At 39.2% G+C, this 13,379-nt stretch overlaps 1 protein-coding gene across 1 annotated transcript in view; it reads left to right on the top strand.

Moving 5' to 3' along the window:
• The window catches only part of KCNK13 (potassium two pore domain channel subfamily K member 13), a 51,051-nt gene extending 40,006 nt beyond the window's left edge, over window positions 1-11,045 (top strand). The window contains exon 2 of the mRNA XM_063160130.1: window positions 7,754-11,045. Within this exon, the coding sequence (XP_063016200.1) occupies window positions 7,754-8,646 (893 nt within the window). The 3' untranslated portion in view covers window positions 8,647-11,045. The remainder of the gene's footprint in view (window positions 1-7,753) is intronic.
• Window positions 11,046-13,379: the final 2,334 nt, after the last annotated feature.

Below are 13,379 nucleotides of genomic sequence, written 5' to 3'. Positions count from 1 at the left end.
ACCAAAGCTGTATCTGTACTGGTTTTTATGCCATGGTCTTTTGATCTATCTTTTAGTTTGATGTATCCGAGCATCAGGCCAAACTAATTTTCTGGATGAGGTTTTTATTTCCTGCTGAGGCCCTTGGCACGTGGTTGTTCTGGTAGCAATGGTTACCAAACTTCCTCTCTGACATCCAGATAAGGCTTGAAATTGGTTAGGAAAATGTAATCACACACAAACACACCTGCACATATACTCTTTCTTCAATTTATCAAAAATAAGTTCTTATCTGTGTCCAACTTCCTTACAGTCTGTAATACTGCAGATTTATTTTTCTTTACTTTTCTTTTTTGAGCTTAATACTCACAGCTGAGATATTTTTGCTTCAGTTGAATCACAAGTGACATTGTTGCTTAAAATTGTTGGTATATAAAGCCAGGGAAGAGCTTTAATTTTACAAAATCCCCTGCACTGAGATGCTGCAAACAGTATGTCCCCAAACTCAGGTTACCAAGAAGATTCAAGCAGGCACCACTTGTTTTTTTTCCCCTGAGGGGGCCAAAAAGCCTGCCTTGTTTCCCATAGTTTTACCCCTAAATGAGAAGAAATGCTGAAACTTTATTCCAGAGAAAAGCTGTATGTGTCAGCAATAAAGTAACAATAAGCAATTTAAAACTAACCTTTGAAAATTCTTGAAATGCAGGCAGCTTTGTATGATTTAAAAAGGAAAATTTTAGAGTAGATGAACTTATAGCTTAATGAGTACACAGTATTATGTTCCTATTCCATGATAGTTGGGGTTATTATGTTTACACAGACTGAATGACTGCAAACAAACCCTTGAAACAGTGTTAATTAGATTCACAATTCAGATAAACTATTATCCTGCCACGATGAATTATGGTTTGAAGTTACTGCTATTTGTTAGTAAGGTAGACTATTCAACAGAAATTTTTCTATTCAACAAAAAAGAAGGTTTCTATATATGTATATATATGACTCAGATCTAATTTTGTATATTTTTCAGTTATGAACCTTGTCCACAGAACTACCACTTGTCAGTATTACTGTGCCCATACCAAGGCAGAAGCTCTTAAGCACATATGAGCACAGGATTTCAGGTTGTCTTGGAGCCAGGCACTTGCAGGCACAATTGCCTTTTCATACAACATACTAAAAGGAAAATATGATTGGATACTAAATAAAATTTGTATATATATATCGTATTTTAAATACAAAAATTTTATTTAATATTCAAGGTATATAATTTAATTAGATAAATTTTTATATGTTTTAAGGCTAAATACAAACCTTTAAATGACTGTTCAACAAGTTATGAAGTTCAAAAATAGTAATAAGGTATTTCAATACTGAACTTTGTTCTATCCCTATAGTAACACAAAAGCTGTACAGAGGTACAAATCTATCTAGGGGTGATGGAAAGGCACTAGACCTAGCACCTCCAGCATAAAAAACTACATAAAAATTATAAACAGAAACATGAAGGTAGGCATAAAACATTTATAGATTGAATTTGTGATCACACAGCAGCTGTAATAAGGCTGTGTACATTTCTTATAGAAGACCTTGTGTGAACTTTAAATAAAATATAAATAAAATATAACCTTAACTATATAAAACAGAATGGCAAGGTTTCCATTTATCTTATGTGAAAATCTTGCAATAATGAAAGTTACAGTCATGTATTCTTTAAGGACTACACAGACATGATAACAGAACTATCAACAGACCCGTCAAGATGTCTGTTGAAATTGATCTTTTGATGACATTGTTCATTTAATGTTGTCCCTTTAGCATTCCTTCTGGTTATGTCTTTTAAATTTCTTAACATCGGAAACTTTTTTTAAGGTGGGTTTCTGTTCAAGGCAGAACATGCAGTTTCCATGTGTGAGATAGAGAAGGGCAATAACAGGCATCCAGCTCTCCAGAGAGGGTTTAACAATGACCCTCTGTGAGCTGAACTTTGCTGTGTTAAATAGAGACTTTGCCTTACACACTAACACAAAACCAGTTTTTCTTATGCCTTGCAGAACAAATCAGTGAAAGCCCAAGGTTTTGCTATTTCTAACCCTGAAGTGTCCCATTCACACACCTGGTGTGACACCAACCTGCACCTGTGTCACAGGGTTGGGGTGACAGAAGGGAAAGTGGCCTTTTCTCAGAGGGAAAGAAATGTTATGCCTGAGCTCTTGCACAAGGCTCCTGCCCCAGTGATGGCACAGACTGAGCATGGCATCCATGCAGTCCTCAAATCATCATCTTCAGCCTCACTGAAACAGTGTCCAGAGTGCTGTCTGTCAGCACTCTGTGATGAGTCTCCAAACAGGTTAGAGAGGGAAAAAGATCTCATACATGTGTTGTTTCATCAAGAAATCCTACACCATTAGTTCCAGCATCAGTGTTTGTGCTTTTGGAATGGACTGAACCCTGCCAGGAGGTCTGCAGGAGGTTACATCCCTCTCATCCTGCCTGTGCGTGGCACAGCAGGTGCACTCTGGCACAGATGGAAGCAGCTGCAGCAGCACTCAGGGCAGGTCCCAGGTCTCCAAGCAGCTGAGCACTCATCACAGCAGTCTGCAGTTATGACTCAGCTCAAGTAGCCCTGGAGACATTTCCAGGTTTTACAGCTCTGGAGAGCAGGAGATGCTGGGCAGGAGGTGCAGAGGTTGCTCAGGCAGACAAATCTGGAAACAGAAGGCATAGAGCACAAAGGAATGCTGTTATAGCCATGTGTCCCTGCCTCCCTGGGCAGGATGAGTCTTTCCCCACCACTTAGCCATCTGCACAATCAAACAGCATTGGCAATTAAATAAATGATACCATATCCCAGACTGTCCTGATAAAATATTGTTTTGTCAAATAATTTTTCCATTAAAGGAAAGTTTCATGGCTAGCTCATTCTCCCTTCCTCATAAGAGACAAGATCAAGATGTTGAAAATAATGTTTAAGACAACATGCATGGATGTGTGTCTCACCAGCCAGCTGCACAGTTCAGATGCTGATCATCCACTGATGGGAAGTCAGAGGTGCCTGCATGCATATGTGTGTGTGTGCTTTTCTGCATAGACTTAGCAAAATCATCAGCACTAAAGATATTGTTTCATATCAAAATTGGACCTAAGTGCAGGTTTGTTACCATCAGGTAGCTGTGACAGCACATGCCTCCTTCCATCAATGTGGCCTCTCATACAGTGGAAGTCTTCACAGAAATGAGTCTTTTTCTTCTCTTTCTGGAAAGGACTTAGTGTCCTCCTTCCTTTCTGGAAAGGACACTTTTACAAGCTTGCTGACATAGCAGTGTCATGAAGGCAGTGATGTGACAAGATCTGAGAGTCCTTTAGCTGGTCTTACAGGAGTCTCTACAAGGGAGAATTTTTGTCAGGAGTACTTATCCTGCTCAGAGAGCACCAGAGGAGGTTATCATGGCAGAAGTGAGTTTTGCCAAAGTATTGGTGTCTGCACATTGTTGGAACAGTGCAAAGTATAGAACATTTTCTCAACTAAGCCTTTGAAGTACAGCTTCTGTTAGAGTTATTTCTTCTGTCTCTTTTAGAAGCACAAAACATCCTTATGTAGAAAGTTCAGTACAGAATGTGTCTGAAAAAAGAGGCTCAGCATCTTTGCAAGTATCTAAGTCTTCCTGTATTTCTCTTTACTAGTTACTTTTCTTGATCTTTTTTTCACTGCAGTTGAAACTCTTTGTCCTGTTTAGTTTGGTTCACACCTATCAATCATTGTCCATTGTCTTTTTCACTGGAAATTCATCATTTCCCCAATGAGTGTCTAAACTGAGCTGACAGAGAAAAAGAAATAAATATAAACTACATTAGGAGTACAGACACAACATCACAAAGAGCTCTCATTGAGGCTAAACTGGAATCTGTTTTGTGTTGATATTTATATTTCTAACATCACAATGACTCATTATTGCCCCCTCTTTCTACCTACTTCCTCTTTGTGGGAAGGGCAGGAGCAGTGAACTGCATACATTCAGTTCAGACCTATCAGAAAAGAGAGATATGCTTCAGAACAATAGAAAGACCCAATTGCATGATCTAAAATTGACTGTGAAATCTCTTTGTCTGTCCCAGTCTCTCTACCCCCAAGCTATTTGGGGCACCCTGGGCTTCATTCATGAGAGATTAGGACTGATGAACTTTTTTTCATACTTTTTCATGGCACCGGTTGCCTCAGGAAATGAAGTTTTAATTAATGTACCCTGTGAATGTCAGGACGTCCACAATTAAAACACAAAATGCCAAACCATGTGTCACCAGGCAGAGGGAGATGAGTGTGGGTAATGACCCATGAGAAACTTACAGCAGCTGGTAGCACTGGAGCAGTTTGCAGCAGAAAAGATGAAATTACCTAATATTGGCCTGGAATGGGCAGTTGATGCCTTTTTCCTCTTGTTTGATTTCAATATAATCTTTTTACTGTTAGATTGAGATTAATACTTGCTTGATATTATTCACTGTTTGCTCTTGGGGCATTCTGCTTTAGGAGAACTTCCTGTTGGACCTCAGTCCTTATCAAACTGGCTATTGATAAGAAATACAGCTGCTCACTTTTCTCCACTTATACCCAGAACTTCAAGAAATAATGACAAGTGATTATATCCTACTGTTGATGTGATTTCCCTTTTTAGTTGTTTTTTTTTAAATATATCCACACAATATAATCTGAACACACAGGTGAATTTTGGAGTGCTTTGCAGTACCAGACTTCATAACAGAAATTTTGCTGCCAAAACAAAATCTAAAGATTTTTTACTCCTACCTTCCATAGGAGGTGTGCAGTGCTTAGAAAAATTTTGCTGACTCTACTTGGAATTAAATTTCCTCCAGCTTCTAATAAAGTAAATCTGCTACAGAGAAATTCAGAATTAATATGAATATTCACCAAAAAGCCCCAGAATTCTTGCTTAAGCAAGAGGTAAAAAAAAAAAAAACCTCAATATTTGGAGAAAAATTGAAGCTTAAGGAATGTACTTGATCAGTTCAGCTGAATATTAAGAAAGATCATACTAATTTATAGAAGTCAATGGATCATGAGACAGAGGCAAATCAGTATTACACTGATTTCAAAATAAGATCCTGAAATTTTTACTAAGAATGCTGCCTTCACTGCTGGGCTGGTGAAGTTAGAATTTGTCATACATTTCTATCAATAGTGGCACTGCAGACATGTCTAACAAATTGATTGAAACACTTTTGGAACCTTTAAAACATTTTATTTTCCCAGCTCAGAATGATCTGATTTCCACTTGATTAACTACAATCTCAATTGCTACTTGAAACAGTGTTTTCAAGAAATATCACCCAGCTTGTAAAATAAAAATCACTAAACTTAATCAGCATTCTCTCATACCATAAAATCACCAGCATTTTTTTCTGCAGTTGTGTCTTATTTTTTTCTTCATCACAAGAAGCAATTTTGTACTTTCGAATAGTATCCAAGTGTCAGCTACTGCTTTTATTTCCTCTTTTATATGATTTCATAATTTCATTTTATATTTTCTTCCCAGTCTGCAATGTAATTTCTTGCTCTTTTGCTGTTGGGCTCTACGGGTCACATTGGTGCTCTATTTGCTCACTAAGTCATTTATTCATAATTCACCATGATTCCCTGGAATGCCAATTGAATGCCTTTGTAAAGCCTTTGCTAGTGGGTAGCAGGACAAACCCAGCAACAAGATCCAGTCAGCTAAAGAAACAGCCTGAGGAGTTCAGGCTCTGGCCATGATGCCAGAGGCAGGATCCCGAGAGGGACCTGTGGGAAGCAGCCCAAAAGCATAAAACTGCCTCTGGGAACGTGAGCCTTTCTCTTTCCAGGGCATTTGCTTTATGCTGTAGGAGATGCCTGCCAGTCCCAAAATGCTGTTCACCCTTTGCCAGGGACTCCCCACCTTTCCATCTCTGCCCAGCCTACAGCTGCTTCCATTCTCAAGGAACACACTGGGGCAGGGACGTGGCAGCCCCCCTCTTCCCTCCCCACAGCTTCTTTGGGCAGACCTCACCAGCTGCTGAGATTCCTCTTGTCCATTGTTTTTTTGTGTCTGTCCACAGGGTGGAGGTCATGACTTGCATATAAGCCAGCCTGCACTGAAAATAAGTATTAAAACTACAATTATAGAGAGATCAAACCATGGAACAGAAAGGGAGGTTGGAAAGCAAGAGGAAATATTTGTGTGCCAAGGGCAACAACAGGAAAAAGTTCTTGTCGTGAAGAACATTTTGTCTGTGGTTTGTCACTTGTCATATTGCTTTCCTCACCACAGAGCTGCAGTCCAGCTCTCCCTAGCACAGAAATTTAATGAGGAGGCTGAAGCCTTCTGTAGGACCACTTGGTGTGTGATTGTGGATGCAGGCAGAAGTGCAGGGCAGACCCTGGAGAGGCCAGGCCTGGAGCTGTTGTTAGTGGGCTCAAGCTGGAGGGCTCAGAGTGAGGGCTGACACTTCACAGTGTGGCAGGGCCAGCTTTAGAGAGGAATCTGTGCTGGCAGCAGGTTGCCAAGTGATGGGAAGAGAGGTGCAGTTTGACACTGTTGGAAACATGGTCTCTTTTCTTGTCTTTGAAGTACAACTATATGATACTGACTGTATTTTCCTTTGTTTCTCAGAGCCTAATGTGTTTATTTCATAATTAGCATCTCATAGTTACAAAGAGAAATTAAAAATCCTGTGATTTTTCTGTCCTATCAACAAAAATGTTTTTGCTTAGTTGGTCAGTTATGTAGACCTTTAATAATCTTAATAAAACACCAGCAAAGATTTGTCATGAGTGTTACTCCAATTTGCTCAGTGATGTTCTGGACAACTTTTTATTTTTTAGTAATATCTTTTTAAAACAGGATTGTCTTATCAACAGCTTTAACCAAAACAAAATTACTAATTTCAGGCTTTAGGATGGGAAAGATGTGACAGTAGACTGAAGCCCCTCTGGCCTAAGAAATCTTATTTCAGGGAATCAGACCAGAGGAGACTTTTGATAAGATCCACATGCAGACTTAAGCTATGGAGTGGGACACAGAGAAATAGAAAAATTTCAGCAATGCTGATTTAAAAAGGGGTTGTTAATGAGTGACAGACAGCAAAGTCAGATGCAGGGCATCTTTAACTCCTACTGGGACACTCATGATTATCCTGCCAGGGGCTGTCACCTGGTGTGTGCTCCCAGCCTGGGCTTCCACAGCCAGGCTACGGTGGGTGCTGAGTGCCGGGTGATGTGCCTCCTGCACTACCAGGAGTCAAGTGAACCTCAGAAATTTCACTTTGTGTTCCAAAGACTTGGTGCAGATGGATCTCTGAAAGGCAGGAGCCACCCCTGGGACAGAGCCATGGTGCAGAAAAGCACCAGCAGCTGCAAAAACCCCAAAGCCTGGAAGCAATTCAAAGCACAAAGAGAGAAAGAGTGAACCTAGCAACCAAACCAAAATTCAGGACTCCCATAAACTCTCTTTTCCTGTCCATGTGTTTTGTTCTGCTTTTTGTTTCATTCTGATTCTGGAGGAAATGCTGGCATGTGTTCCTTCCCCTTACAGCTCAGACTCAGTCAAGCACAAGTGGGTGACATCTGGGGAGAATGTATTTTTTCTCAAAGCTGAGCTGTACCACGAAGATTTGCTACCAGTTCATCCATTTTGCATGTGATGAAAGTCCTAACATGGCGCCTACAGATTTATTTTTTCAATTGTTCCTTTTTGTCTTCCAGGGTTTGGTATGACAACTGTTCCTTTTTGTCTTCCAGGGTTTGGTATGACCACCCCAGCCACCGTTGGAGGCAAAATTTTTCTGATATTTTACGGCCTTATAGGATGTGCAGGGACCATTTTGTTCTTTAACCTGTTCCTGGAGCGCTTGATCACGGTCATAGCTTACGTGATGAAGTCCTGCCACGAGAGACAGCTGAGGAGGAAAGGGGTTCTCCCTCACAACGGCCGCCGCGGCTCGGGGAGCTCCGAGGTGGACAGCCTGGCGGGCTGGAAGCCCTCTGTGTACTATGTAATGCTGATTTTATGTGTAGCATCCCTCATCATTTCCTGCTGTGCCTCTGCAATGTACACACCGATTGAAGGGTGGAGTTACTTTGACTCACTTTACTTCTGCTTTGTGGCCTTCAGCACCATTGGTTTTGGTGATCTGGTCAGTAGCCAGAACGTCAGGTACGAGAGCCAGGGCCTTTACCGCTTTGGCAACTTTGTCTTCATACTCATGGGGGTGTGCTGCATCTATTCCTTATTTAATGTGATCTCTATAGTCATCAAGCAGTCCATAAACTGGATATTAAAGAAATTGGCCTGCAAGTGCTGCCACAGGTGCCAAAGAAGATTATTTCGCTCACGGAGGAACGTGGTGATGCCGGGAAATGTGCGCAGCCGGAGGAACATCTCCATCGAGACCGACGGCGTCAACGAGAGCGACACGGATGGACGCCGTCTGTCAGGGGAGATGATCTCCATGAAAGACTTCCTGGCCTCCAATAAAGTCTCACTGGCCATCATGCAGAAACAGCTGTCAGAAACTGCTAATGGGTATCCAAGGCAAATGAGCTCTAACCCGAAGCAAAACGGATTCTCTGGTGGGGTTGGAGCCCTGGCAATTATGAATAACAGACTGGCAGAGACAAGTGTGGATAGGTGAAATAATGACAGTAATAGCAGTGAAACTGTGTCAACCATTTCAACAGGTATTGAAACAACGTGAATCAAGTGAAATAGCTAGGGAGAGAGCACCACCTCAGGGTGGGATCACGTGAAGAGCATACCTCCTGATGGAAGACCTCTTGACTTTTTTTGGGGCTGTCACTTAATGTTTTTGCATTGTACCAGTCCCGGCTCCTCAAGCAGGTTACTGCAGGAGGATTTTAATTTAGCCTTCAGATAAAATTTCTATGTCCTGTTCTTCTCCATTATGTGACATACAGATTTCAAGATAAGAAATCTGTGGGATGAGAAGAAACCAAGTGTGTCTACTGAACACATTCTCAATTCAGAGATTGTTTAGAGCTCTCTGTCTTACTCTCATCATGCCTGTTTCCTGGAAGTGACTTATCTGAGACCAAAAGATGAATCAGCCTTTGTGATATTGCAGATCTAATTTAATGGAAAATAGTATGAAAGTTGGTAGGTATATTCTGGAGCTATTGTAGTCTGAATGGGAAGAGAATTTTGCCTTTAAAATTTATTTAGTCTTTCCTATAATAGGATACTGTCAAAAGTGATAGAATAAAAACTTATCCTACTTTTATTTTCTTCATTTTCAAAACATGGTTCTTTTCCAAGGATACTTTTTCTTCTAGAGTTGAATCACTGTGGCTTTCTGCTTCAAAAATGTCAAATTAAATTGAAAATTGACACACTGATGAGTGGTATGAATTATTCCACAATAGCAATCAAGGACTTTCCAAATTTCTGTTCATATTTGCCTCAGTTGTGACTGAAGCATCAGCACCTGTAATGCAACTAGTAACTGAGTTTACACAACAGGCATTAGTATGCAATTAGATTGCTATGCCAGCATCCAGAGTGTTATTATAAATGACTGTGATCACAGAATCACTTTGGCAGTGTCCTTTTCCTCTTTCATGTAACTCTGTCATTCTTCATCTGTTTCCCTGGCTTTCAGTGATAATAATGACAGTGTCTTGATTAGGGAAATAGAAAATGTTTTAATTCCTTGTTTTTCTCAATGAAATGCTCTGAGTGCTCATTATGACTAGAAAAGAAATTTCAATGAGAAGAATAATAACAGTGAGAAGATCATGAAAACAGGAAAAGAACTGATCTTAAATGACAATGAAATCATCCTTTGTGTTAGGTAGCTAGAGAAATACTGAATTAAATTAACATAAAATCTAGCAAGAATTTAAGGAAGACTGGGCTGAATTCCTGGTTCTCCTTTAAACTTGCGACACATTAAAGCTAAACAATATACAAGAGTGTAAATAAGCAGAACTGGTCACAAAGGACCCCATCCCCTGGAAAGAGTAGTATATGCATCAGGACTAAATGTTTTCTTCCAGCTGGAAAGCCTTTCAGAATACTGCAATATTAGGAAATTTACAACATCATTATGTGGTTCTCTCATACAGAACAATGCAGATTGCCTTTTCAGTCTAATTTGTGTTAGGAGTTAATTCTTTTTCTTCATTCTGGCCTAAAGTTCTTTCACTTAGGTTTCTAATATTGTAGAATAACATTTTTATACTAATTTTATCAATATTTGAACTTGAAAACAAAAGCTTGGAATCCTTTAATATAATAAGCTAACCCAGGATATTCAACAAATGTACTTAACTAGTGAAAAAATTGGAACCTCTTTTGACGTTATTAGGGGTAAAAATCCTGATTTAAGTCAAATCCTGCTGTTCTTAATTACAAGGAAAGCTTCAAATTGAAGTCCAGATTCTGATATCTGTCAACTCATCTGTGCAGCAATGGAATAGTTTTAACAGTGTCCTTCCACATTTGCATCTGTGAAAAATCTGAATCAGCTTCCAAACCTAACTTTTGTGAGAAATGCAGTTTTATTTGGTTTTTTTGGGGGTTATGTTTTAGCAAAAATTACTACTGAGCTATTTAAGATGAAATTATAATACCCAAGATCCATTACACTGTTACACTTTCTTTTTTTTTTAAATCTCAAGGCCTTCTTTGTCTTAATCTCACTGAATAAAAATACTTGGCTATAAAGCAGAGAAATACTACTCTGTATCCTTCTTTCCAAATTCATTCAGAAACACATCTGTTCATTTCCTGTAAGCCTAAGATCTCATTGTTATTGATGTATTTCTCTGCCAACTAGCAGAAATAGTATAGGATTTAACCTATACTATTGCTTCAGCAACCATTAAGAGGATCTTCAGATGGTTTCAAGACATGAGACAGTTGTGTTGCTCTGTTCCATTCTTTCTGGTAACCAGCGCTGGTTTCTCATCACCACAAAGGAATTTTTGTCAGCTATTTTCAATAGGTCTGAAAACATCTATAGCTATGAAAGCAAGGGACTAATAAATAATCTTTATCCAAGAGACTTGGCAAGGCTGTGAGGGATCTTTGGTGTACACTAGCTCTGTTTTCATTGATCAGCCCTGACATTTGCTCACTCAAGCACTGCCTTCCTCATGGCCCAAGCCTGCCAGGTGCGAGATCTCTGCAGTGGTTTTGTGGTTGGATGTCATGTCCACTGAAGATAACGAGGGAATAGCTGCCAGAATCATCTGTATACAGATGTCAATTGTCAGAGATGAAGGACCAGCATAATCTGTCCCTGTGCCATCTTGTACCATGGCATCATCCTGTCGCTAAGAGACCTCTGACTTTGTCATTGAGTTCCCCTTACAGCAGCCACACGCAACATTGAATGAGGTAACTTTGCCAAGGAGACTGTAGAATTCTTAGAGAATATCTGTGGATAAATAGGATTTTTAAGATCAGAGAAAGAAATTTCTGGCTACAGTCCCATGGTATTACAGTTGTTTTACTAAAGGCCTTGAAGAGAGAAGTCCCCAAAAGCTCTGATTATAATGAGCTTAAATATTATAGTTTAATATCAAGATATTAAATTTGCAAAACAAGTGGAGATACAGATGTATGCATACCAAAAAGAGAGCAGGATTTAACACAGGGATGAAAAATGCCCATCCTGTGTGAAAATAAATTACAATAAAAATATGGATAAATATGGATAACATCACATTTATTGCATTACTTTTTAAAGTAGCAATGAGGAATTAAAGGAAATAGTTTGGAACCTATTTTCAAAGCTGTGCAAATTTTAATGCCAGATTGCTTAACACTAAAATCTCAGTCAACAAGACAGAAAACTGTTTTCAAAAGTACTGAGTTTCTCTATTGCCTGCCATGAATTTTCATGATGGCTATTGAGATATAGGGATGAGGGTTTTAAGGCAAAAATGCTTACAGGAAAACCTTGGATGCATTAAGATTCTGCATCTGCACTTTAAAAGGTCAGGCGTACCACTAAAATCAGTGGGTTAAACTACAGCTTACGGCCTGCCAGGCTGAAACTGAAAGTCCTTAATGGAGTAATCTGCTGAAATATAACCTTATCATTATGCTACTACTTAATAATGTCATTATTGAACACTATAATTATTTTACATTCAAAGGAAATATTTAGTGCTAACCAAAATACAATCAAATAAAAGTAGAGGTAGCTCTTGGGAGTTTCTGTCTTGTTTAGGTTTTGTAAAATGTGTGCATCAGGCACTTTGCTGGTAGGTGGGTGTGAAGGCAGTTACATTCATTTATGTCCATGAAGGACATGGGCTGCTTTTTGCAAGGACATGAATAGACTCTTCAAAGGCATTTAAGTCCTGCTGGAAGTCAATTAACTTCCCACCACACACTAGCTTTCAGTAGAAGTCAGGTACCTGATTCCCTTAGGCAATTTCAGAACCCCAGCCATGTATTAGGTTTTGAATCTAAGATGACCTGACAGTGTCCCTGGAAAGTTCAAAGTGTTGGAGCAAAGTTTCAGTGCTGCAGCACTCTAATAGCTGAATTAATTTATCTAAAAGCATTTTATGGAGAAAGCTTTGCATCAACCAAAAAACCACAAACAATGTGTTTTGTTTGATTTAATCATTTTGTTTGATTTAATCTTGGCCTCTGTCAGTTTAAATTATATTTGACACATTTACAAATTCAAGAACAAAGAGAAGGTTGGGCTAGGCATAAAAAATAAAGCAGCTTCATTTCTCCAACTGAATTGATCAAGAGAAAGAGGTTAGGTTGGGAAAAGAGCTTTTTGATTAATATTATATTTGAATAAACTTTACCTGGAGGTGGAGGATATTAAGTTGTTTGGATGACTCCTCTCCAACAGCTGTGAAAGTGGAACTCTTTGTGTGACCCTCTGATATCCCTACTCTGGGAACAGAAGCTGAGTGAGCCTTAGCTTAGAGAAGGGTCAGCATTTCCAAGCAATACAGCTGGAATCTTCTGTTGTTTTAATTTAGGCTACTAACACTGGGCTAACACAGCACTTTCTTAGATCCTTCAAGAAATAGTACAGTTATTTTATCTAATTTCATGTACAAGCTGTGGAGAATCACCAAGTGTTTTCTTTCCCCTGGGCAGAAAATACTGCAAAATACACAAGTACAATGTGTCTGTTTGAGAATGTTCACAGTTCTTTTTTGCTTAATCCAGGAATTAAGAGTATAATCCCTTCCCTACTCCTTATTTTCCAAACATCTATTAGCATTGGCAACAATATCTACTCAATACTCTGCTTATTACTTGAAAGGTCACATTTCACTAGGAAAATTAAAGCCATTGTTCATCAAGGTGGACCAACATAGTCTTATTTCTTATTAGATTTAAGAGAAATTGTGAACACAAAGAAAG

This window comes from Melospiza melodia, chromosome 6 (assembly GCF_035770615.1).
Source record: "Melospiza melodia melodia isolate bMelMel2 chromosome 6, bMelMel2.pri, whole genome shotgun sequence".
Taxonomy (NCBI): domain Eukaryota; kingdom Metazoa; phylum Chordata; class Aves; order Passeriformes; family Passerellidae; genus Melospiza; species Melospiza melodia.
Note: the sequence above shows the minus strand (reverse complement) of the source record. Positions and strands in the feature narration are given on the sequence as shown.